This window comes from Cucurbita pepo, chromosome LG12, assembly GCF_002806865.2.
Source record: "Cucurbita pepo subsp. pepo cultivar mu-cu-16 chromosome LG12, ASM280686v2, whole genome shotgun sequence".
NCBI lineage: Eukaryota > Viridiplantae > Streptophyta > Magnoliopsida > Cucurbitales > Cucurbitaceae > Cucurbita > Cucurbita pepo.
The window spans coordinates 1122080-1146955 of NC_036649.1; the positions used below are offsets into that span (position 1 = coordinate 1122080).

The 24876-nt window shown below is 36.3% G+C and overlaps 4 protein-coding genes and 2 long non-coding RNA genes across 7 annotated transcripts in view; 2 read left to right on the forward strand and 4 right to left on the reverse strand.

The window, feature by feature from the left end:
• The window catches only part of LOC111807260, a 24594-nt gene extending 22876 nt beyond the window's left edge, over positions 1-1718 (forward strand). Inside the window, exon 3 of the long non-coding RNA XR_002816936.1 lies at positions 1708-1718. This is a non-coding gene — a long non-coding RNA (uncharacterized LOC111807260). The remainder of the gene's footprint in view (positions 1-1707) is intronic.
• LOC111807254 (ATP sulfurylase 1, chloroplastic-like) lies at positions 1012-4385 on the reverse strand. The gene is made up of 5 exons (XM_023692899.1): positions 3801-4385; positions 2722-3127; positions 2397-2657; positions 2233-2319; positions 1012-1394 (listed from the first exon to the last, which is right to left on the reverse strand). Exons 1-5 carry the CDS (start codon positions 4304-4306, stop codon positions 1251-1253), a joined length of 1404 nt encoding a protein of 467 aa, XP_023548667.1. The 5' UTR covers positions 4307-4385; the 3' UTR covers positions 1012-1250.
• A 3073-nt stretch (positions 4386-7458) lies between these two features.
• LOC111807259 lies at positions 7459-8404 on the reverse strand. Its single transcript, XR_002816935.1, has 2 exons — positions 8138-8404; positions 7459-7712 (listed from the first exon to the last, which is right to left on the reverse strand). It is a non-coding gene; the product is annotated as an uncharacterized LOC111807259 (long non-coding RNA).
• A 3842-nt stretch (positions 8405-12246) lies between these two features.
• Positions 12247-14937, forward strand: LOC111806752 (perakine reductase-like). The gene is made up of 7 exons (XM_023692191.1): positions 12247-12409; positions 12510-12680; positions 12767-12970; positions 13091-13263; positions 13479-13575; positions 13663-13816; positions 14616-14937. The coding sequence occupies exons 1-7, from the start codon at positions 12344-12346 to the stop codon at positions 14792-14794; spliced, it is 1044 nt and encodes a 347-aa protein (XP_023547959.1). The 5' UTR covers positions 12247-12343; the 3' UTR covers positions 14795-14937.
• Positions 14938-16448: 1511 nt separating this feature from the next.
• Positions 16449-17671, reverse strand: LOC111806754 (1,2-dihydroxy-3-keto-5-methylthiopentene dioxygenase 4-like). Its single transcript, XM_023692194.1, has 5 exons — positions 17530-17671; positions 17340-17427; positions 17168-17262; positions 16837-17076; positions 16449-16737 (listed from the first exon to the last, which is right to left on the reverse strand). The coding sequence occupies exons 1-5, from the start codon at positions 17539-17541 to the stop codon at positions 16609-16611; spliced, it is 564 nt and encodes a 187-aa protein (XP_023547962.1). The 5' UTR covers positions 17542-17671; the 3' UTR covers positions 16449-16608.
• Positions 17672-18651: 980 nt separating this feature from the next.
• On the reverse strand, positions 18652-23126 carry LOC111806753 (protein TIFY 4B-like). 2 transcript variants are annotated; one of them, XM_023692193.1, is made up of 9 exons: positions 22815-23126; positions 22452-22576; positions 22163-22317; positions 21256-21346; positions 20985-21150; positions 20087-20149; positions 19766-19829; positions 19551-19651; positions 18652-19149 (listed from the first exon to the last, which is right to left on the reverse strand). In XM_023692193.1, the coding sequence occupies exons 1-9, from the start codon at positions 22930-22932 to the stop codon at positions 19133-19135; spliced, it is 900 nt and encodes a 299-aa protein (XP_023547961.1). In that variant the 5' UTR covers positions 22933-23126; the 3' UTR covers positions 18652-19132. The 2 variants fall into 2 exon arrangements, with proteins under 2 accessions (XP_023547961.1, XP_023547960.1); XM_023692192.1 differs by having other exon boundaries at positions 19440-19651.
• Positions 23127-24876: the final 1750 nt, after the last annotated feature.

Here is a 24876-nt window from a genome sequence, read left to right on the forward strand (position 1 = left end):
TTCATAGATTATGATGCTTAGGATATGATGCTAAGTTCTGAAGACCAGCAGCTCCCATTTGAGGTTTGTTACGACGAGGCAATGTTGAAATTCGGTTTGTGTGAGATTCCACATCGGTTAGAGAGGGGAACGAAACATTAAGGATGTGAAAACTTATCCTTAGTAAATATGCTTTAAAACCGTGAGGCTAACAGCGATATGTAATAGGCTAAAGTGGACAATATCTACTAGTCGGTGGGCTTGGACTCTTACAAATGATATTAGAGCCCGACATCGGGTGGTGTGCCAGTGAGGATGCTCGCCCTCAACGGGGTGGATTGTGAAATCTCACATCAGTTGGAGGAGGGAACGAAACATTCTTTATAAGAGTGTAGAAACCTCTTCCTCTTTCTGACATAGGCGTTTTAAAATTGTGAGGCTGATGGTGATACGTAATGAATTAAAGCCAACAATATCTGCTAGCGGTGAGCTTGGACTATTATAGTTTTATTCTTCGGTTCCTAATATAAACACGGAAGTCGAAGGTTTCTGCATTTCTGAGTTAGATGGGATAGCAAATGAAACTCCTCATCTTTTTAAACGATAAGATCAGCCAAAGACAAATATTTCCATGAAAAAGTTAGCCTATAAAACTGCTGAGTTTGATAAGAGAATTTAATCAACTCATTTGTAACAGCCCAAGCCTATCGTCAATAGATATTATCCGCTTTGACCCTCGATCTCACAATTTTAAAACACGTGTACTAGGGAGAGGTTTCCACATCCATATAAGGAATGTTTAGTTCTCCTCTGATCTCATAATCTACCCCTCTTGATGCCCAACGTCCTCACTGGCACACCATCCCAGTGACTGACTCTGATATCATTTGTAACAACCCAAGTCTACCGCTAGTAGGTATTGTTCGCTTTGACCCTCAGCCTCACGGTTTTAAAATGCGTGTTCTAAGAAAAGGTTTCCACACTCTTATAAGAGGACTCCAACCAACGTGGGATCGAGACAACCAGTCCGGAAAGAGAAATTCAAACTTAGCATGCTAGCTAAAATCACACTTATATTACATAAAAATGAAAATCGAAATGCATCACACTTAAATTTTACATGCCCATGAGCATATATGTTACAGGGTTAGGCCACTGCCTCAAATGACTTTATTCAGCTCAAGACACCTAACAGAATGTCAAGTTTATATCACAAACAGGAGCATAAAGTGTTGTGCTGAAATCCTGTGATGTACTATGATCTACAGGATTTAAGCTGCTACAGCTTCAGGTTTGGGGATCCTCCCATTGTTTGCTGGAACTAAGCTTTCGTAGTATTCGACCAATACGCTCCAGCCACCGGGACACATAAACCCGTCTGGAGGGTTCTCCTTATTCCTTGCAAGAGTTCGCATCTAACAAATACCAAGAAGAGACATCGACTCAGAATGTTTCAGTTTGTTCCTTCTAGGAAGCCTAGATTTCTAGTAAGGAACGAAAAAAAATTTATTCGCCCTCGTAACATTCCAAGCTCACCTCTAGCAGATACTGTCATCTTTGGGTTTTCTCTTCTAGGCTTCTCCTTAAGGTTTTAAAACGCGTTTGTTTGGGAGAGGTTTCCACACCTTTATAAGGAATGCTTCATTCTCCTCTCCAACCGATGTGGGATCTCACAATCCACCCTCTTGGGAGCCCAGCGTCCTCACTAGAACAACGCCCAGTGTCTAGCTTTGATACCATTTGTAACAGCCCAAACCTTTGATACCATTTGTAACAGCCCAAACCCACCGTTGCCAGATATTATCCTCTTTGGGTTTTCTTTTCCCTTATGGGTTTCCCCTCAAAATTCTAAAACGCTTCTGCTAGGGAGAGATTTATACACCCTTGTAAGGAATGTTTCGTTCTCTTCTCCAACCGATGTGGGATCTCACAATCCACCCCCCTTGGGAGCTAGCATTCTCGCTGGCACACTGTTTGGTGCCTGGCTTTGATGTCATTTGTAACTGCCCAAACCTACCGCTAGCAGATATTGTCATTTTTGGGCTTCCCTTCAAAGTTTTAAAACGTGTCTACTATGGAGTGGTTTCTACACCCTTATAAAGAACGCTTCGTTCTCCTCTCCAACCAATGTAGGATCTCACCCCCCCTCTTTTGTTTTTTAGTTTTAGAGACAAAAGGCAATAATTTCCTGTTGGAAAAACTATGAAACGACATCGATTCTCTCGACTTGCGAAGATTGGTATGCGGAAGTACCTTGGTGCCTGATATGAAGAGGAAATCCTGAGGTCTTGAAGGATCAAAAAAGGCCATTTTGCCTTGAGTTTTGTCATATGCAGCAACCTGCATTACAGTTGGAAGTTGGAATTAAAGGAAATATGAAGCAATTGTGGCAGAAACGTTGCAAGTTCATATGATACCTTGAAAGGAAGGATATTTAGGCGCTCTAAACCAGGAGCCATGCTCAATACTTTCTTCCCATGGTCAGGATCATAAAGGTCCCTCTTCTCAGTAGGATGGCCCATACCAGCAGGATCTCGACCAACAATGTAAAAGTTAGCCCCTGCATTGATCCTTGCCTTTGCGTGCCACTGCACCTCGGTTGGACCCGCGTAGTGCATCGGCGACGGGAAAATGGAGACAACGGTCGTCTCGGGATCAAGAACACCATCTTCAAGAACCTAATGAAGTGTGGTTAGTATTTGAGGAAAATGGAAACATGATATGAAAGGAGGGGTGTGGTACCTTTTGATGTTGTTTGATCCTCCAATGCAGAGGAACATCATCAGCCTTGGTGTAGCCACCCAATGGATTAAGCAAAAGGATGGGGTTGGTGTAGCCCATATCAAGAAGGCGTCGACGAGTATCGGTCATAAGCAGAGCATGACCGTTATGCACCGGATTGCGAAGCTGGAAAGCGAACACTGCATCGGCATTGCGGCTGATGAACTCGTTGCGAAGTTGTGCAGGCGATAATCGAAACGAGTCGAGCCCATCGTGGTACTTGATTGGTTCAATAACCTCTAGATCACCTCCTATCAACCAATTTCCAGCATTCTTAATAGCCTCATCAACATAAGGAAGACCTGGAGCTGTTGTTCCCCATGTTCTTGCAATCCTTTCTTCCTTCGGTTGCTTGTATATCTCAATACTACTCGAAAAAAAATTACAACCCGAACAATTAAATTGAGTTTAAATTATCATATCCCACTTGTTGTACACGAACACTCCTAGCTACAATAATTTCAAGCTAAGTCTTAAAATGTCAGTATCTACTCATCCTTTTTAACAGTAGATAACGTATCATTTATTATTATAAAAAAAAAATTTAAATAAAACTCTTTTAGTTTAATCGATCGAGAAATTTTATTTTTATTTAATCAAGTAAAAAAAAAAAAAAAAACTTGATTCGTATTAGCTGGAGTTCTATTCCTACCCTGATAAAGAGTGTTCCGACTCTGTTTAAAAAGACTCAACAATAAACTAACGTGTAAATTAAATATAAAATTTATTGAAAATACACCACTAAAATTTTGATATTTGAAAATATAAAATCCAAAACTAACCTATAAAAATATCCTATGAAAAATGTGTAACTCAATTAATTAAAACAATATTTACAAGCTTACCATAGGTTAAAAAATATATATATGAGTAGCATACGAATTGGAAAATTATAAAATTTTAATATAATGTTTTTATATGAAAAAATTAAATACAAGCATATTTATAAAAGCCCAAAAAATTTACTCTTTATTTAAAAAATAAAATATAAAATGATTAAAAAAAAAAAAAAACGGTTAAAACAAAAGGCGTGATCTTACTCATTGAGAATTGCAACCGGGCGATCATCGGAGCCGAAGAGCGCAACCTTAGAGGAGGCGCCGATTCGGGTCTTGACGGCATCGTCGATGGCCAAAACGATGGGCACCGACATGTTAACAACCGATCCATCATGAAGACGGAGCGAATTGAAATGAAGCGTTTGGAGGAACTCGGATTCTCTCATGAACCCGGAAAGAGGGCTAGCCCAGCCCTCGCTCAGAACGTGCACCCATTGCAGATCGATTCGCGACAGCTTGACTCGGGGCAGACTCAGAGCCTCCCGATTCTTAAAAGCCCTCATGGATTCGTCCACAATAAGGTCCACAAGCTTGCCTCCATCCGGGTCGATCAACCCGCACGAGACCCGGATCCGACGGCGAGCGTTGTTTTTAATTCTGAGAGAAATTGGTAGTTGAATCCACGGTGAGGTGGTTTTGACGAAGGTTATTGGAGAGTGGGGGAAGGCGTTTGAGGGTTTGATGAAGGCGGCAGCCATGGACGCCATTGGAGGTGAAGACCCAAGCTCAGGCCCCGCTTCGGTTCTGTTCTTCTCTGTTTCTTCGGTGATCGGTTTTAATAATTAATGGCATGATAAATTCGGTTTATTATGCGCCAAAACTAAAAGGTACTTTTTTTTTTTTTTTTTTTCAATTATATATTTTTTAATAATCAAATAAAATTCTTTTTTGCAATAATTGAAAAAAAATATGGTAAATGGATTTTATTCAATAATAATGTAATAATATTATTTTATATTATAAGCCCAATTCAATAATAATTAAAATTTAAATTATTAAACCTTTAATTATTAGTCAAGAAAAACAATAGTAAAATTCCCTTTATGTAGCTCAACAACTCACGATCTTGCACGTTATGTTCGGAAACATCCTTGGATGTTCAATTCTAAAAAAACGCTACACCATCAAAATTTTAATTTCTCCAGACCCATTTGATTATGGAAAGTAAATTTAATTTGTTGATTTAAAAAAAAACATATTTTTGTGGGATTAAAAGATCTATATGGATTTGAAGAATAATATTGTAAAAAAAGAAAAGGAAAATAATTTTAAAAAATTAAATTAATTAATTAAGATTAGTGGAGTTTGATTAAGGCTAATGGATGAAGACTTTGTTAGCTTTTAAATTTTCGTAGTAATAGGCTAAGCTCAACTTTTGGGCAGCCATAATAAGTTTAAAATAATTGCATTATTTGCCTTTTAAAAAAGTCATTACATTAAAATTCTTTTCTTTTAAAAAAAAAAACTTTTATCGGTCTAATCTCGACTTGGATCAACTCTAATTTAATTTCTATTCATACCATTATTTAATATACCTCTATTTTATAAATAAAAAAAAATCCACAAAATTGTTTTAAAAAATCTATAAAAAAAAATTTATACAATTTTGTTTTTTTAAAACAAATTAGAAAAAGTAAAATAAAGAAATTTAGATAATTTATTTATTTATTTTTTGAAGTAATTAAAGATTATTTTGCAAAAGCTAGCTAGCAAGCGGAGTGGTATATATAAATGAATTTATTATATAAAGCAATTAAAAATATTAAAAATATTTATTAAAAGAAAATGGAAAAGGACAATAACAGTTAAAGCTGACAGCTATCAAAAGTTGTGGTCTTTTTATATTTTAAATTTAATTGTATAAATAATATTTAGAAATCATGTAATACAGGATTACCACTGTAATCTCTTTGGGATTTGATTAAATACTAAATAACTAATTTCTATTTCTTTTTATTTTTTAAAAACAAAATATCTTCCTTTTTATATATATTATTTGTTTTTGGAATTTCACTATTTCAACAATTATTATAAAAAAAATTGTGAGAAAATAAATACATTTCTAAAAAAAAAACCAAATAATTGTTTTCCTTTTTTTTACCTTTTACATTTTAAATTTTAATATAGGTTTTAAAAATATTCTTAAAAAGTAAATAATTAAATATTATCAAACATCAATATTAATTAATTTTTTAAAAAAGTTTGGATTTATTTTAAAATAGCAAAGAAAAAAAAAAAGGAGTGAAGATGGGCCATGGCCCTAATGGAAGTCAAAGGGTAATCAAACAATTTGGCAAACCACCCCTTATAATTAAATTTGTCCCTTCATTTTTCTCCTTAAATAAATATTCTAAACATGTGACGACTCGTTCGGTATGTTGATATTTTTTTCGGTTAACTTTACAAAATTTGTGATTATTAGTTCAGATCAAAACAAATCGTTTTTCTACTAATCCCATCGGGAGAGTACGCAAGAATGAAACTCAAAGAAATTGACATGGGCTTGTGGGCCCGCAAGTGGTGGAGCATATGGCTTAATTCGAAGAACCGGGCTTGACATGCTGCAAATTCTTTTGAAAGAAGGGTGCTTTCAGGAACACAGACATAGGTGGTGCATGGTTGTCGCTAGCTCGTAAGGTGTTGAGTTAAGATCTTATGTCATGCTCATTTCTTTTGTTCGATATTGGATCTGTAGAGTATGGTTATTATGGTGTGGGTATGAAGGGAAAAGTAGAAATGTAGGCATAAATGCAGTCAAAAATGGAGATTGAAGGTCCCCATGATCCAAAATGACAACCCTTTGGCCACACAGAGGAACCCACTTTCTGCGACATCAGACAGAGACTCGCAATGGTTCATTTTCCAACAACTTTGATGGCAACTTGGAAGGGATAGCATTAGATATCACTGCCCATTATTAATAACCCTCCTTCATATTTGTCTCACTCTCTACCCCCTCTCTCATACGTTTTAATTCCTCACGGTCTATTTGTATCGATCATTATACGCTCGTATTTATCACTAATTCATGTAACACGCTCGTATTTATCACTAGTTCATGTAAAACGCTCGTATTTATCACTAGTTCATGTAACGACCCATATCTAGGATTCAGATTACACCGGATGGTTTCAGCATTCTCTTGTAATGACATGATCACATTAGTAACCAACATGATGGAGTTCTATACTGTTGATATAGATAGTAACTTTTATTTCTTTTAAATTTTTCGGATTGATTTCATGCACCCCTTCGAATTCTTGGTTCGAAAGGAAAGGGTTCAAAGAAAATAAAAAATGGGGATCATTCTTTAATGAATTTCCTTCTAACATGGTTGCTTGATTTGTACCTTCTACGTTGTAGGTTAGTTTCTATGTTCTTCATTAAAAAAAGGTTCTACACCAAGCTTTCATAATTATGTCTAAATAGGACTTTAATAAATTGATTAGACACACAAAGTTAAAAGTTCAGAATCTTATTATAATTAAACAGGTAAGATTCGAAAACTAAATTATGTAACTTTGAAGAATACTCCGATTTATCAAAAAAAAAAAAAAAAAAAAAAAAAAAAAAAAAAAAANTATGAGACATTATTTGAGATGTTTATCCGTATGAAAGAACGAATCAAACAAAACATACCATAGTGATTTATTGTAAACAAAGTTGGATGATTAAATATCTACCATTTGAAAGTTGTGGAATATCCTGGCAACAAAATACACAACCTTAAAAATTTTAAATTAAAGGTTAGAATTTTGAAACTCTAAACTCTAATCTTATCGGGTTCTGACGAAGATAAGATATAAACGTTCTTGGATGGAATTGGTTTATGAAAAAAAACAAATTTGAACTCACTATAAGCAATGAGAAAAAACCCATCGACCATAAATCACCGGAGTACTTATCGATTAGGTCTTTTGATCGACATTATAAAATATGAACATATAAACGGAGAGATAAAAAACCTTTTAACGAAAAGAAAAGTTTTACATTCAAACTTTTTATAACTCGGACGAATCAAAGAGACAATTACCTTATCGTCCCACCCGATCGACACACAAACCGAAGATCTAGCCTTGCAATCGACCGAAAAAAAAAATGTTGGCTGCAACACTAAAAGCATAAGAAACAAAATTAATCATGGAATGACAAGAAAAATGAAAATGTCTAGAAATGACGAAATTTTAGTTCTGAAATATCGTTATCATATTCACTTCTCTGCATCGTTTGGTTTGGTGTTAGATAAGACACACTGGTAATCCAGAAAACACGACCAAGTACGAAGAAACATAGATCACATGTTTACAAATTTATCCTCTTTTTCTCTCTCATCCTCTATGTAATGCCCTAATCACTCTGAATCTCTCTCGAAAATCCCCCAACAAAAACAACTCCAATTCCTCACAAATCAGAGATCTGCTTGTTTTTCTTGTTTAAAATCATCAAAATCCTCAAGAAATTCACAAAAAGAGAGCGACCCAGAACAAAATTCAACAAACCCAGATGAGGAATAGGGACAAAGAACATAAATTTCGTACCTTTTTTAAGGATTATGGATAGAAAACGGCTGATATGGTCAAGAAATTTGAATTTAGGGCTGAATTCTTCGTGGAGCAAGCAACAGGTGAAACTGCCATATGATCTAATCTTAAACCTCAGGAGAATCGAAAATTAGGAGAGATTAAGGTTAGATCATGCTGGCAGCTTGAACTGTTGTAAGCGCACGACAAAAATTAGGGCAAAAAGAGAGCCAAAGTTTGCAGCTTTTTTGTTGATGGAGGAGGATAGAAGGAAGATGAAGGGATGAGAGATTATATATACACACAAATTTGTTTTTTTTTTTTTTAATTTTTAGGGTTTTCATTAAATTTTAGAGTTAAATTATGTAAATGAATAAAAACAAAAGCAAAAACAAAAGAATGAGAGAGTGATACAAGTGGTCCAAGAAAAGGTAATTGAAATTGAATATTGTCACGCCAGGACTACAACACCTAATGCAGTTTGCAGATAGGTTAACAAAGCCCTTCCTATGTATAAACAACCCATTCATAACACATTACTTTTTGGGTTTGGAACCCTAGGGGATTGAGTTTTATATTATAATTAAACACACCCCATTTTAAGAACATGGGCTTATCTTTACTTTTCTATACAATAAACAACTCAATTCGAACACAACTCAGTGCTAAAGTCGATGGTTCATTCTCTAACAGTGCAAAAGAGGTGCTCAGTGCTAAGGTCGTTGGTTCAGTCTCCTACCCTGTATAAACGAGGTGCTCAGTGCTAAAGTCGATGATTCAGTCTCCTACCTTGTATAAACGAGGTGCTTCGTGCTAAGGTCGTTGGTTCAGTCTCCTACCCTGTATAAATGAGGTGCTTAGTGCTAAGGTCGATGGTTCAGTCTCCTACCCTGTATTTTAAAAGAGGTGCTCAGTGCTAAGGTCGTTGGTTCACTCTCCTACCTTGTATAAACGAGGTGCTCGGTGCTAAGGTCAATGATTCAGTCTCCTACCCTGTATAAACGAGGTGCTCAGTGCTAAGGTCGATAGTTCAGTCTCCTACGCTGTATAAACGAGGTGCTCAGTGCTAAGGTCGATGGTTCAGACTCCTACCCTGTATAAACAAGGTGCTTAGTGCTAAGGTCGTTGGTTCAGTCTCCTACCCTGTATAAAAGAGGTGCTCAGTGCTAAGGTCGTTGGTTCACTCTCCTACCCTGTATAAACGAGGTGATCAGTGCTAAGGTCAATGGTTCAGTCTCCTACCCTGTATTTTAAAAGAGGTGCTCAGTGCTAAGGTCGATGGTTCAGTCTCCTACCCTGTATTTTAAAAGAGGTGCTCAGTGCTAAGGTCGATGGTTCAATCTCCTACCCTATATAAACGAGGTGCTCAGTGTTAAGGTCGATGATTTAGTCTCCTACCCTGAAAAAGAGGTGCTCAGTGTTAAAGTCAATGGTTCGGTCTCCTACCCTGCCAAAGAGGTATTCAGTGCTAAGGTTGATAGTTCGGTCTCTTACCCTACAAAAAAGGTGCTCAGTGTTAAAAGTCGATAATTCGGTCTCCTACCCTGCAGAAGAGGTATTCAATGCTAAGGTCGATGGTTCGATCTCTACTCGATAAAAGAGGGGGGTAAAAGTATAGTTTTTATAAACCCAAGAAAGTTTTGAGGGGGGGAAATATGTGGTGATGAATGTAGGCATGAAGTTTTAGGTGAAATAAAGTATGTTTTGTTGATTAGATTCCATGTTTCTGAATGGGGAATTTGAGTGGAGATTGTGAATATAAGCATCTTTTGTTGTTTAAGGAAGGAAAAGGGTATTCTTTACAGCTTTGCTATTTTGCCACATACTTGCCATCGCCTTCTGACTACTGCCAGCTGCATTAACACAACTTATTGGGGACTCTGATATAGACAATGGGAAAACGACTTAGGGTTTATCAATTAAAATAAGGGTTTAAATTGTAGTTGGAGCAATCATTTTATTCAATCTTCATTACCATTTTCAATCTTTTACGCTTTCTTGGTCATAATATAATTCTCTTGATAATATTGAGATTCCGTAACTCTTTTCGAGTTGAATTTACTCATACGTGACATCTTACCCTAATTAATTTGGCAGATGGTTGTTGTTACCTCTCAAGCATAGGGTTATGTAACAACTCAAACTCACTACTACTCGATATTGTTCTTTTTAGATTTTCCTTTCTGGGTTTTCACTTAAGGTTTTAAAAACGCGTTTACTAGGGAGAGGTTGAATGCTCTGTTTCCCTCTCTTATCGATGTGGGATTTCACAATCCACCCCCTTTGAAGGTCCAACGTCCTCGTTGGCACACTGCCTGGTAGGAGAGAGGAACGAAGCATTCCTTATAAAGGTGTGGAAACTTCTCCCTAGTAGATGTGTTTAAAAAACTTTGAGGGAAAGCCCGGAAGGAAAAATTCAAAGAGAATAATATCTGCTAACAGTGAATTTGGCTATTACAAGTACGAGTATGTGAGTTGGAACCTAACCCAGTAGGAGGGGTAGCAACCCGTTAACTACGGAGATATAGTCATTGACAACAGAATTTCAAAAATCACGAACTCAATTATAGCTTATGATCTCTATTTTTCTCCAACGGAAGAAATTCAAACCTCTAACCTTCCATTGGGTTGAAATCGAAACAAGAAGGTTAGAAGGCATAAACCCAGGGTCCACTACAAGTGTTACATATTCACATAAAGGTTTCTTTTTGGGTCTCTTACATATATAAATGCTGATAGTAAGTGATGATAGCTTCAATGCATACTGATTCAAGTAAGGCTTCCAATATCCAAACCTTCAACAGGAAACCAGTAAGGATCTTTCCCACAAAGAGTAAACAATTTGCTGGGACCAAAAATTCCACAGGTGGTCCTATATCTACCACCCCATCTTATAGCATGTTCTTATTATATACACATATATATATATATATATACATGAGAAGGGTATCTGCCATTACTGCTGTTTGGAGCAAGAAGGGTAATTAGGAAGGGCTTCTAGTCTTTTTGTGTAGAAGGGTGTTGAGGAGAAAGAGAAAAAGACTGAATTTTTAAGTTAAAAAATGGTTTTTTTTCCATAAGAACCCTAAAGGGGTTGTTTTACTATTTAAAACTTTTGGGTCCATTTAGAACCATGAATAAGCTGTTGGAGTCCAAGTGGGGGTTTCCAGTGGTCCATATAATTCCTTCTGCGCCATTGCCCTCTCTAAGTTCTTCTCTCTCTCCTCTCTTTCTCTCTCTAAGTTTGAGTTTTTGGGAAAGGAAAAGTAGTGGTGGAAATTTTGTGGAATAAGTTGAGAGAGTGTGAAATGGAAACCATGAAGTTGATTGGCTACACCCAACTTTACAAATGGATTGATCACTAAAACGTCGATCTCGACCAATATTTACGTAGATCGCTTAGGTTTGTCTTGACTAAATCATCCCAGACGGAATCTCCTTGTCATGGAGTCTCTTCGGGCGAGGAGGGACTTACCATTTAACCTTTTTGTTTGGTGTAGGACTAGCTTAATGTTCATTGTCACATAGTATAAGATCTAAATTCTATTATTTGTTATTTGTATTTATATTGGTAACTGATAAGTAGATGTTCGAGTGAATAAGAAGTATATGAATGAAACAAGACCACATTTGAGTCAAAGATTTGTATTTGGTCTCGAACTTTCAAGATCAACAAATTTAGTCTCAATTTTCAATTTCTTAAAATTTATGGATTTACTAGACATAAAATTTCAAAAATATGTTCGACACAGAGTCAAGTTTGAAAGCATGTTCATCACTTTTGAAATGTAGAGACAAAATAGACACAAATCTCAAAGTTGTTATAATTTCGAGACACTTATTTTACTGCAGACTCGAATTCTTGACCCTTCTAAACACTTGATCACGTTCTCCTAACTATGTACAATTTCAAACTATTGACTTGACTATCAGTAACATCGACATTTCCCACCAATTGGCTTTAGGCACATACATTAATTGATGATCTTGGATCATAGTGGTTTTGGTAAAAAATTATGACCATAAAGTGAAAGAATAGACTTTGAAACTCTTACAGATGAGGTGGGTGTAATGTCTCTATCAGTTTTGGCCAAACTAATTACTTTCATGGCATATTTCTTGTCATAAACAACAAAACTCACCATGAATTGCTAAACTCCCCTTGTTCTTTGTCCACAAGGAATTGCAGTATCTGTCACGTATAAGCTCCCTGGTCACTTCAAAATGGAAGGAAAGCACCAAAACCTGATCCAAATCCCAAGAGTGAAACTGGGTAGCCAAGGATTAGAGGTAAGATTATGATCACTATCAAGAAATGGGAACAACTTCAAAAAAAAGAAGGAAAAAAAAAACATGGTATGATAGTGAAAAACTTAACTTTAATTTGCAGGTTTCAAGGTTGGGTTTCGGATGTGCAGGACTTTCAGGCTATCTCAGCGCTCCCCTCTCTCATGAAGAAGGATGCAACATAATCAAACAAGCTTTCATCAAAGGAATAACTTTTTTTGATTCTTCTGATCTGTATGGTGCTGATCATGACAATGAAATGATGATTGGAAAGGTGGTGTATTTTGAATAATTAACAACAAAAACTTTGACAAGTTATAGAGTTTGATTTGATTGACTGAAAGTTGTTTAAATTTGCAGGCTTTGAAACAGCTCCCGCGAGAGAAGATTCAGTTAGCTACAAAGTTTGGGATTATACCATTAGGAGGATTTGAAATTGCAGTTAAAGGGACACCTGAATATGTAAGGAACTGCTGTGAAGCGAGTCTCAAGCGCCTTCAAGTTGATTATATCGACCTCTACTATCAGCATCGTGTCGACATATCTGTGCCAATAGAAGAAACTGTAAGTCGTCTTTAGGAGCAGAGTAAACACGACTTCATAGTCACAAAACTTGATGTTTCATTCTTCCATTGATGACTATTTCGAGTTTACTTTTTGAATCTTTGGTGAGTTGATGTGAAGATGGGAGAGCTAAAGAAGCTGGTGGAAGAGGGGAAGATAAAGTACATCGGGTTGTCTGAAGCAAGTGGAAACACAATCAGGAGAGCCCATGCTGTTCATCCGATCACTGTCGTTCAAATGGAGTATTCGTTGTGGAGTCGTGACATCGAAGATGACATAATTCCACTTTGTAGGTAAGAGAGGATCTAGAAAGAAACCAGATAATAACACATCGCTTAAATTATAAGTTCCATCTCTAGTCTTTAAACATTCAGCCTAATATCAAGTCATTTTAAGGCAGAGAGTCTAAACAGTTAGTAGACGCCTAAAGTGTTCAAAACAAAGCCTCTAACAATTCAATAATATCTTGAAAGACTCGGAAGTGTATGAAGAATTGGGGTTTTTGTAGGGAGCTTGGAATTGGGATAGTGGCTTACAGTCCTCTGGGTCGAGGGTTCTTTGGGGGCAAAGCAATTGCAGAGAGCTTGCCAAGTGAAAGCTCATTGGTAGGTTTGTAAAAGAAGAGTTCTGTGCAAGTTCTTCCATGGAGTCTCTATTGTATTATATAACAAACTGATGAATGCGTTTGACAGGCTTATCATCCAAGGTTCATCAAGGAGAGTTTAGAACAGAATGAAGCTATTTACAGAAGGCTTACTAACCTTGCTGTGAAGCACGGTTATACCACAGTTCAGTTGGCTTTAGCTTGGCTGCTCCATCAGGGTATTGATATTATTCCCATCCCAGGTGTGTTTTTGTGCCCTTCCTCTTGATCCTGTCCAAAATAAAGTTGTCTTTATTATATATATAGATATGTTACCTTGGTAAGCAAGAAAAGAACTTATAGGTGAAGAAACATTTAATTTGATGAAAGAAAAATTGATACAGTGATCGTGGTGGCAGCCAAAATACTATATATAGAAACTATAAAGAAAGGCCAATACATATCGATTGTTATGATCCTTCAGCTACCAACATAACTCTCAACTTCCTACCGCTAGCAGATATATAAAGTGATACATTTATATGGGTATATTTGGTGTAACAGCCGAAGCCCATCGCTAACCGATATTGTCTTCTTTAGACTTCCCCTCAAGGTTTTTAAAACACGTCTGCTAGGGAAAGGTTTTCATATTCTTATAAAGAATGCTTTGTTCCCCTCTCCAACCGACGTGGAATCTCACAATCCACTCCCTTCAGGGCTCAGCATCGTTAGCACTCGTTCCCCTCTCCAACCGATATGGGATCTCACATTTGGTTTCCAATATCCAAATAGTGGAGATAGCATCCAACAAATAGGAGAAAGACTAAAATTAACATGATCCATTTGAGTGAATTTTCAAGGTCCAATAGTAAGAAAGTCAAACTGATGCAATGTGAGAATTTTCTTCTCCTCCATAGTCTATACATTAAGGTTCATGAGTCAAACTGGCCTCCAAATAGGTGAGAATTTTGAATTTACTCCAACCCATAATGGTCTCTGGTATTTTGCTTCTGTAAATGAAGCATTCCAACTCTTTTCTTTCTTTTCTCCACTCTGCAACAGGGACAACCAAACTTGGGAACCTTGACAGCAACATTGAGTCATTGGGTGTGAAGCTAACAGAGAAAGATTTCAAAGAAATTGGTGATGCCGTGCCGGTTGATGAAGTTAGAGGCCAGCGAGAATACGATGTTCTCACCAAATATATGTGGAAGTTTGCAGATACCCCATTAAGGAGTTGAAACCCTATGTTAAGAGTACTTCTCACCATTTTGAAACAATTCAAGTCCTTAGTGGACTCGCCATGCTTTTGTTAGACATTATTGCATTGTAACCACTGCAGACATGAATGAACACTTCAGTTAAGGAACCACAGTTGTACTCACTTCAACTGTATTAACATGGCCGAAGATGTTCTCTGCTAACTATACTAACATACAATTTCAAGAAACAAACTTCGCATGTTTACAGTAATGATTATAACAAAAATTAACTAAAGAAATATTTAAGTTGATTCATTGTACCGTATCTAGCAGGTTGGATTGGGGTAGTTGAAATTGGGACAAAAATTACAACTCACAGAATAGACTTACAAAGCATAGAAATAAGGTCCTACGTCTTATTGCTGTTAGTAATTTTCATTCAACCACAGCCACAGAATACTTCCATGCTCATGCAAGATTCCTTGGAATTAAGCCAAAAAAAAAAATAATAATAATAATAACTCAGCCAAGAGAATTAACAAAGAAATTGTTGGAAAGGAGGTTCGTTAAGGGCCAGCTCAAGAGGAAAACGAAAAGGGATCATCATTGAGTTTAAACCAAACAAATCATATGAAATGAACAATTCTCTGTATATGATGCGAATGGAAAACTTGTGATTCTTTAACATACTAGACACCACAAATTTAGCAGGAATAAAAAGACTAGTACCGACTCGGTAAGTTGAATCTATACTAAACTAACCTAAACTTCAGTTAAGACACCATACTCAGGCATACATATATATACACACGCACATACACACTAAAGTCACCACAATCTTTAGTATTTTCTCACTTTAAATACTGTATCTCTTCTCAGGTTGGGCCATACAGATAAAAGAATTCAAGTCAACCCTGTAATTTAACAATTAAATAAAATGCGATCATAGTTCTAGATCACTTAGTCCTCTGCTGAATTCTCAAACGCCAAATGAGAGAAATAAGTCCTAAAAGTTTAAAGAGTGCAACCAAAGTTCTACAAGTAAATGACTATCTAAAGATGGGTTTAACTATCTCTATTTGAAGAAAAACATCAGTTTCCTTGTCCTAAGTATGGCCGAAGACGTCCTCCGCTGACTATGTATGATTTCCAAAAAATAAACTTTAAAAGTTTATAATAAATTATCAAAAATACATAGCAAATGGGATTTGGATATCAGCATAGCTGCAATATTTCAATACAAGTGCACACGAAGATTAATCATAAATCTGCCTGGCGAGAATGAATAGAAGGAGCATATAATTAACATCAATGTAGTAAATACAGAAGAAACTTACCAGAGGCATGAAGCTTCTTGTCAGCAAGAAAACTAAAACAAAATAATCTTTCAAGGAAGAACATAACAAATTCTCAATACTGTGGGAAGAATATAATTGACATGTGATAAAAGAACAGTATTCTTCAGGAAATTATTGAACTATTTCTCTGACTCATAAACTCCATAATTAGTGAAACACTACGAAAAAGGCCTTCGTGAAAGGGTACTACAGGCTTGTAGTAGTAATGAACACAAATATGGGGGTTCTGTTGAACATAAAAGAAAATGTGATCTAAGCAAACAAAAAGAAAATATAATCGAAAGGGGGAAATTTTTTCCAAGTGGTTGAAATTGTAATTTATTTGAGAAGATCAATTCATAACTATAAAGCTCAGACATTTATTAAACTAAGTTTCAATAGCAGTTGCCAAGTTCATACAGTAGTTAATCTAAGACATGCCCAGAAATACACAACCTGAGCTTAACCGTATAGCTTTGTATTAAATGCCATAGTACAGAAGAATACTTTAAGCCCTTAATGAGCCTCGAGTGCCACTCCAGCTTTCTCAGTGAAGGTCTTGAGGTACTCTTTCCTTGCTGGATGCTGCTCTTGTGGTCGGTTAAACGGTGTCCAAATTGGCTCTCCTTGGAACAGCCTCATTAACTGCGAATAATCCAATCATATCCATAATTCAATGAATATTGTAATGTATTGATAACACCTTAAAATGACAATCTTCGAAGTTGTAGTACTTAATTCTACCTTTGTATAATTATTGGTGTCCAGGGTAAAACGATGGTAGATACCGGCCGGCAAGATGATAAGATCGCCGGGCTTAATCCAGATTCGAATCCAACGGTCGTTCTTGTCCCGGACGTCGAAGTAACCACTTCCATCCAAGCAGTAGCGAATTTCCTCATCGGCGTGAATGTGCTCTGTGAAGAAATCCTTCAACTTCGCTTCATAATTGGAAAGTTTCTCTGGACATATATCAAGTAAATCCTACCACATCTCAAGCAAAACAAAACTCATCAAAAAAGTGACCAAAAGATAGAAATGGAAAACGCCGATGGATTAGTGAATATGCACAAACCACGTAATTGTATCCCCTGTCATCTCTGATTTTCTTCAATTCCTCGTCGTATTCATATACCTTAGGGTTCAATTTCCAGTGCAACACTCCTAATTCTGCGGATAATTCATTCAATTCAATTCAAATGCAAAAAGTCTCTTCAGAAGTTCTGGTAAAGAGGACGGGAGTGCACCTGCCAATTGGTCCATGGAGACGAACTCTTTAGGGTTGCGGTGATGAGGAAGCCTCTGGTCTTCATTGCTATCATCCATAAACCAAGCCTGCACAAACACAGATTGTCCGCACAAAGACTAGTTTCATCCATCAATCTTTTGAGTCAATGTTGATATCCAATAAGGAACAGTTCGATGCAGCGGACTAACCTCGATCGCCATTCTTGAACCCGCTCTCTGAACTTGCTCACTGAGTTGACCCGTCGAAAGTATGCTCCGATGAACCACCGAGCTCCAAATTTAAAGGGAGCAAGGAACGGGAACTCTTATCAGTTGAAAGTTGCAACTTCGAAGATTCGAGTTAAAAAAAAAAAAAAAATCAATTTAATTCGTTTAATTAATGTCAATGGTGCTGCCACGTGTACGGTTGGAGATTCTTTTCAACTTGTGGCGGGTAGGTGACGTGGAGTTTTAAAAGTTTTACAACCAAGAACAAACCTTGCGGATTTGTATTTTATGCCAAAAATTTGATTTTTTTTTTTTAAAGAAATGTAAAATATATATTTTAACTATATATTCAAAATCCAATTCTTTATGATTTGATAGCACAAAATTTAATGTATTATCGAGTATAGTTCAATGATTAAGCTATATGTCTCGACTTTATAATTAGTTTAGTAAGAGTTAAAAGTATGTCAATTATCGGTCGCCTCAAAAGGGGCAATTACTTTAAATCAATTACATTAAATGCTTTATTTTTAGATTAACATCCCCTTTGGTTTGATACTTTATTTGATAGGTTACAAAATTTGTAACAGCTCAAACTCACCGTTTATAGATATTTGTCCGCTTTTACCCATTACATATCATCACCGTCAGCTTCACGATTTTAAAACACGTCTACTAGGAGAGGTTAGGTGCCCAATGTTCTCGCTAGCACACTGCCCGATGTTTGGCTCTCATACCATTTGTAAGAGCTCAAGCCCACCGCCAGTAGATATTGTTTTCTCTAGACATCAGCATCTTAAAGACCTTGAGAGGAAGCCCGAAAGGGACAGCCCAAAGAGGACAATATCTACTAACGGTGAGCTTGAGCCATTACAATATCCACTAGCGGTAGACTTGAGCTGTTACAAGATTGTAATGATCAAACGATGTCGCAGCTCCTCCCTTTCATTACGTCTCCAATATCTTATTTTATATAGAGAGCAAGAGGCTTAAAACTGTTAAATCTAGAGCCATAAGTTGATGTCCTACCAATGTAAGATACAAAATTAGACTCCAACGTGAATGAACGGTATCGAACACGACGACGACGATGGAGAGTTAGAGGGTTGTGAATGATTGAAAAGAAGCATTGGTTGTGTGCTACAAATTTGAATCTGGTATACACAGAAAGAGAGAGGGTCTTGGTCTTGGGTCTTGGGGCATAAAAGATGGCATACATTTTTTATACATAATGCACGAGAAAGCTGGACATCTCCAACAGTGCATCATCATCTCAACTCAATAAGCCTTGAACAGAAGAAACATGAACAAGTTCCTAATCATCCTAGCATCGGTCGTAACACCGTGTCCGAGTTACAAAATTGATCAGCTAGAGCGAGATACTCATACCGTTTGGATATAGACACCTCTCCCACGCAAGATCTCCAAAATATGACTGTTTCATGAAGGCCTACACAACACTCCTTAACTCAGCCAAATCGTGCAACGGATAACCATTTCTCGACTTTGCTCCTCTTCATTCTTTCAAGTTCTTGTCAATCACAAGGATGATCCTTCGAGTAGCATGCCATCAACGACGTCGAACTCAGCACTCCTGGATATCTGCAGAAAAGTGGCTCCCAGCTTTATACCATAAGACAATCTTTTAATTATCTCTATGTTCTTTTAACAGTGTTTATAACCAGATTCTATCATTCATCAGCTAAGTGAGACGCCTAAAACTGATATCAAGTTCAAATTCAAATCTCTTAGAGAATGCTGGCAAATTTATAGACAGCTAAGTTGAGAAAATGATTTGATGGAACAATGAGAGCAATCAATCGATTAATACCAGTTTTAATGAGTAATCAAAATGCAAGTTGACTGCTAATATAAAAGCTCTATAGCTCTACCTTTGACATTAAGGTCGACAGGAAAACATGCAAGTTTTGGCTGATTGTCAGCTGTTCCAACGAAAGCTTTAGCTACTCCAGTAGGGGATAAAGAGCTTGTCGCAAACTGACCTAAATTCTCATTGGATATGTGCGTCCTCATTTGATGGTTCATATAACCTTCCAGGCTAGAAGAAGACAATTCTGGATTTTTCTTGTTCTTTAACCTTCCCCTTGCAGAAAAATAACCACAAAGATCGGAGGGAAATGAACGAATGAGATACGAGACGACAAAGGTTATCATCATTATGGACTTATAACTGAAGAACGAACTTAGTCGAAGGTACCTGTCTTTTCTCTTTTCAAGATATCTCTGTAATGAAACTTTCCGACTCGCCTGACCCTCGACATCTAATATGAAATTCCACAGTTTTTATGAAAAAATATTGATTAGATCAGCTGTTTCTATGGAAAGTTGTGAGTTATTTACATGGGCAAGGGGGGAAAAGAAACGTCATGGAGACTAAAGGTTATAGTTGAACATTTATACAAATTATCACAACAAATTTTTGGACAAAGTACAGAATTCTTTACAACAAATATGAGAAATGCAGAGTTTATATTTTCACAATGCAAAAAACAAAATTGCAAGCAAACAGAACGATTACCAGAATCTCGAGTACTGGTTCCTTTTACATGCTGCTGCTGCTGAGGGTGCTCGACCATCTTCTCTGTCAAGTCAGAATACAATCTGTCACTTCAATAGCTACCGCCATTACCTTTTTATTAGTTCAACAATTGTGGAGTTGGAGGATCGAGTCATCAACCTTTGAGATGGTAATTAGTATATTTATTCATTAAGCTATGCTCAAATTGGCAATAACGAACACCGTTACTAAACTTCATTTTTTATTGTGAGTACATGTAGCAGCCCAAGCCCACCACTAGCACATATTGTCCACTTTGATTCGTTACATATCGCCGTTAGCCTCACGATTTTAAAACGCGTCTACTAGAGAGAAGTTTTCACACCCCTTATAAGGAATGTTTCGTTCCCCTCTCCAACCAAGGTGGGATCTCACAATCCAGCCCCCTTGGGGGCCCAAGGTCCTTGTTGGCACACCGTTCGGTATCTGGCTCTAATACCCATTTGTACCAACTCAAGCCCACCACTAGCAGATATTGTCCTCTTTGGGTTTTCACTTCTGGGTTTCCCCTCAAAATTTTAAAACCCGTCTGCTAGGAAGAAGTTTTCACACCCTTATAGCGAATGCTTTGTTCCCCTCTCCAACCGGGTGAGATCTCAGTACAAAATTGAAAGCCTCCTAAACTCTAAGAGGCCGTTCTCAGTGAAAAAATGTGAAGCTTAATGGAGAAAGTGAAAACAGTCACAATCAAGACCCATCTATTACCCACAAAATGTAGATTTCAGACCCGTGGTTGCCAAATTTACCCACCAGAAATATGGTCCAAGAAAAAGTTGCCAAGTGGAGTTGAGGCTATGGATAAGTTTTCAGAGCACGCAAAGTGATTTTGCAACAAAAGTGATATAACCCACAGACTAACCTGTATGCACATTTCGATACATGGTAGCACTAGGAGGAAAAAAGTCATCTTTGTCACTGCAAGTCTGCAAAGGTCGTGGTGGAGACTGACATGCAGCAGTTCCACCCAAGGGATGATTCTGAGGGACATGAATTGGACTAGCTGCAAGATGCATGATTGCCCATGCCTGCAAATCCATAGATGATTATAACATGTTGAATAGGAGGGGCCGAAAAAGACATGTCCATGAAAAGTATTCTTCAGGAATCCAAAAAAGAGATAGCGTTTAAACCTTATCCGGTGGAACTCCATCATACACATTCACTTTGCCACAATAGAAAATTGTCATTTGGCCATCCACTCCATTTGTTTCGTATTGATTTCTGCCAACCATTAAAACATTTGTTCCCATCTCGTCTCAGTTAGTACAAATTATTGTCATTTTCGATGATACACGGTCACAAACAAGATTTAACAAGTACGCCATCGAGCTTCAGCTCAAGTACCATTAAAGCATAGATACATCAAGTGATGCCAATGGGTCAACCATGCAGGACTGTGATTGTAACAACCCAAGCCCACCTCTAACAGATATTGTCCTCTTTGAGTTTTTCCTTTTAGGCTTCCCCTCAAGGTTTTTAAAAAGCATCTGTTAGGGAGAGGTTTCCATACCCTTATAATGCTTCGTTCCCCTCTCCAACCAATGTGGGATCTCACAATGACTTAAGAAAGGAAAGGAGGCAAGAAATGCCCACAACCTTATGCACATGTTTGCATTTCAAAATATATGACCAAACCTATAGCTTCACAAGATAACAAACTTCACATGATAGTTCAAGATACTTGTTTCCAGCAAGACTCTAAATTTGACCAGCACATAATAGAATAAAGATAACAGATTACTTCCACATGGCTTCACTGTTTTTTGCTTCTGCAAACATTTTAAACTCCAAAAATTTGTTTAGGGTGCAGGGTAGTGTACTGATCAATGCCAAAACAAGGATATATAGTTCATTCAAGACTTTTGAAACCACATATACTCAGTAACTCTTCTATTTTAGAGTTTAAGAACAGCAAATCTGCACAAGCTTCCAAGACAGAAGATGAAACACAGCGTGACATACATCAATTTCCAGGCATGGGAATTGCTACACATATATGATCCACAAATCCACATCACAGGGAAGAAGTAGCAGAACCTGGGACTGGTGACATTGTTGTCTGGCTCAGCTGGTGGATCCTCAGGAGTAGATTTTGCAGTCTCCACATTGCTATACGCAGATTCATCAACTGACATTGTAAACTGAGCATCATCACTCGGTTCTTTGGGTGAATCGCCTTGATTTGAATTCACCTACACATACATCATTCAATAACAGCACTAATGATTATGACAAAGATTCATGAATATACTCAGAAAGAAACGGGAAAAAAGATATTGATCAAAGAAAACCCTCCAATAAGCAAAATTGTCAAACCAAAACTCACCTGAGGCAAAACGACGACCTTCCTGAGAGCACTGGCGCCGGAATCATCACAGGGTTCAAGCAGTGCTTTGAGAGAAATAACCTGCTGGATCGCCTGAGATTTGTTCCATGACGGCCGCCGCATTCCTGACCCAGCACGTGTAAGCAGACAAGCAACAAATTAAAAATAAATTAAATTAAATTAAAATCGCAATCATTCCTCCGAACCCGCTACGGCGGGAGGGGGGAGAAAAGAAAAGAAAGGAAAAGAAAAGAAAAGGAAAGAGAAATGGAAGCTTCCATGATTTGGGGGCGCCGGAAAAAATGGTGGGAAGAAAGAGAGAAAAATGGAAATTACAAGACCGAAGAAGAGAGAGGGAAAAACCTTTTTCTTTTAGGTATTTGCGACAATCCTCTCGAGTGAGCTGCGAAATGTCATCCTCCGTCAATTGGTTGAGGGGTTTGTCGAGTATAGACGGGAACGTCGCCGCGCCCGCACTCATTGCCGCAGAATCCCAGAGAACCGACACACCGGTTGGTGTTCCGCCCTAAAACCTGCAATCAAGACCGGAAATAGACGGAAATCAGGGCGGCGACGATCATCGGAGAACGGCCGGCGGAATTTTGGAGGCGGAATCAGGGGAATTGAAGAAGGGGGTGGTTGTGAACTTGATTAAAGGGCGTCTCGGCAATACGGTAGAGAGAAATGGTTTTTTTTTTCTTTTTTTTTTAAATTTAATTAATTAACTGCGCTTCTCCCTAGACTGCCACGTAAGTGTCCTCCGTGCATCATTAATCTCAATTAATTATATTGTTAATGTGATTATTGCTCCCTTAATTTTAATCTTATATTTAATGAGATGGTCTCTAAAAAGTCAAAGTCAAAGGTTGATTTTAACCTAAAAAGAATGGCTAATTTAATAAAAATATCTTTTTTACTTTTATCTTAAATATACTTTTTAAACTTTTAAAAACTAATATTTTTTAAAAAATATTTTGTTTCAAAAACTCTAGTTAAAAAATATTTTTCAATTTTTAAAAATTTCAAAAACACTCTCAAATTTTTTATAAAAAAATTAAAAATATACTTACCATTATTATTACACGAATATATTAATGAAATTTTAAAAATAATATATATATTTCGTCATTTAAAAATCTATTACTATATTTTTAATTAATTAAATTGAGGTGTTTATGATATGGAAATTTTAAGTAAATTTTATAGTGTAGAAAGATTATTGAAAATGGATTAAACTATAATTAATATAACGTAGGCAAAATTTACCCGTAAAAATGTAATATTTTAAATTTATTGACCAAATAAAAAATAAACTTAAAATATGAGGGTAAAAATATAATATTTTAAAAGTTACCAAATAAAAATAAAAATATAAAAGCAAACCAAAATTTAAAAAACAAACAAAATATTTTTAATTATTTCATTTTATTTTTTAAATTTTGCATTTACAACTCAAAAATAGCATAGACAAAAGCGTAATATTTAAAAATATAAAATAAAAAACTAAATAATTATTAAAATGGCCTACTCTTTTTCGGTTCTAAAACCTGACTTAATTTTTTAAATTTTAATCAATTCAAAACAAAACAATAATTTTAAAAAATAATAATAATAATTAATAAAGAAATAAAAAAGGGCAGACCAATGACATGGCCCATTATATTTCCCTCCCTTTTTAATTTAACATTATTAAATAAAACTATTATTCCTCGTATCCGTATTTAAAATTTTAAATTTAAAAATACAGATTTTTATTAATAAAATATAATATTTTATGTTCTTTGTTAGATTAAAATAGGTATAATATAATATATAATAAATTATATGACATTGTAAATAATAATTATGCAAAAAAAAAAAAAAAAAAAAAAAAAAAAAAAAAAAAAANTATAATATATTGGTAAATTAATTAATAATACTTTATATTCAACTTACCATTTACCATTAAAATCTACTAATTTTTTAATATTAATTTTAAAAAAATATATTTTCCAACGTGGCAAGTGGGACCCACACAAGTTTAAATAGGATCATAGTACCATGTAAATTATTGCTTAAATTACCCGTTTAATATATGAAATTTTAATTTTATGTAATTTAATCTAAATTAATTAAGTATAATAATCATAATGTAGCCACCGTCTTTAGTAATTGTTGAAGATAGCTTCGTTAATAGTAATTTCGTACGAGAATTAAAACAATCGATTTCCAAAAAAATGAATACATATTATTTACTGCTGTATATATGTGTTAGTATTAACGGTTAAAAATTCAACCAGTAATTTTAATTTATCTCTTCGGTGTATTTAATGATATGGAATCGTTACCCTTATAATCGGAGCGTTTCAAATTATTTGAAGAAAGAATGGGTGAGTCGTTCAATAATGGTGGGGCGAACGAGGACAGTAGGGTCATTTGCATTCAG

Bases quoted from the DNA above. Each gene is read 5' to 3' on its own strand.
- LOC111806752 (XM_023692191.1), top strand. From the start codon at position 12,344: ATGGAAGGAAAGCACCAAAACCTGATCCAAATCCCAAGAGTGAAACTG. The intron at 13,264-13,478 runs GTAAGAGAGGAT...GGGTTTTTGTAG, and splicing joins GACATAATTCCACTTTGTAG to GGAGCTTGGAATTGGGATAG. The intron at 13,817-14,615 runs GTGTGTTTTTGT...ACTCTGCAACAG, and splicing joins TGATATTATTCCCATCCCAG to GGACAACCAAACTTGGGAAC.
- LOC111806753 (XM_023692192.1), bottom strand. From the start codon at position 22,932: ATGAGTGCGGGCGCGGCGACGTTCCCGTCTATACTCGACAAACCCCTC. The intron at 22,577-22,814 runs GTTTTTCCCTCT...GTGCTGGGTCAG, and splicing joins CAAATACCTAAAAGAAAAAG to GAATGCGGCGGCCGTCATGG. The intron at 19,830-20,086 runs GTAATCGTTCTG...ATTTCATATTAG, and splicing joins AACCAGTACTCGAGATTCTG to ATGTCGAGGGTCAGGCGAGT.
- LOC111807254 (XM_023692899.1), bottom strand. From the start codon at position 4,306: ATGGCGTCCATGGCTGCCGCCTTCATCAAACCCTCAAACGCCTTCCCC. The intron at 3,128-3,800 runs GTAAGATCACGC...TTTTTCGAGTAG, and splicing joins CCGGTTGCAATTCTCAATGA to TATTGAGATATACAAGCAAC. The intron at 1,395-2,232 runs GTACTTCCGCAT...GGTATTTGTTAG, and splicing joins TCTTCATATCAGGCACCAAG to ATGCGAACTCTTGCAAGGAA.
- LOC111806754 (XM_023692194.1), bottom strand. The intron at 17,263-17,339 runs GTGCACTCCCGT...AATTATCCGCAG, and splicing joins CTCCATGGACCAATTGGCAG to AATTAGGAGTGTTGCACTGG. The intron at 17,077-17,167 runs GTTTGTGCATAT...GAGATGTGGTAG, and splicing joins ACAGGGGATACAATTACGTG to GATTTACTTGATATATGTCC.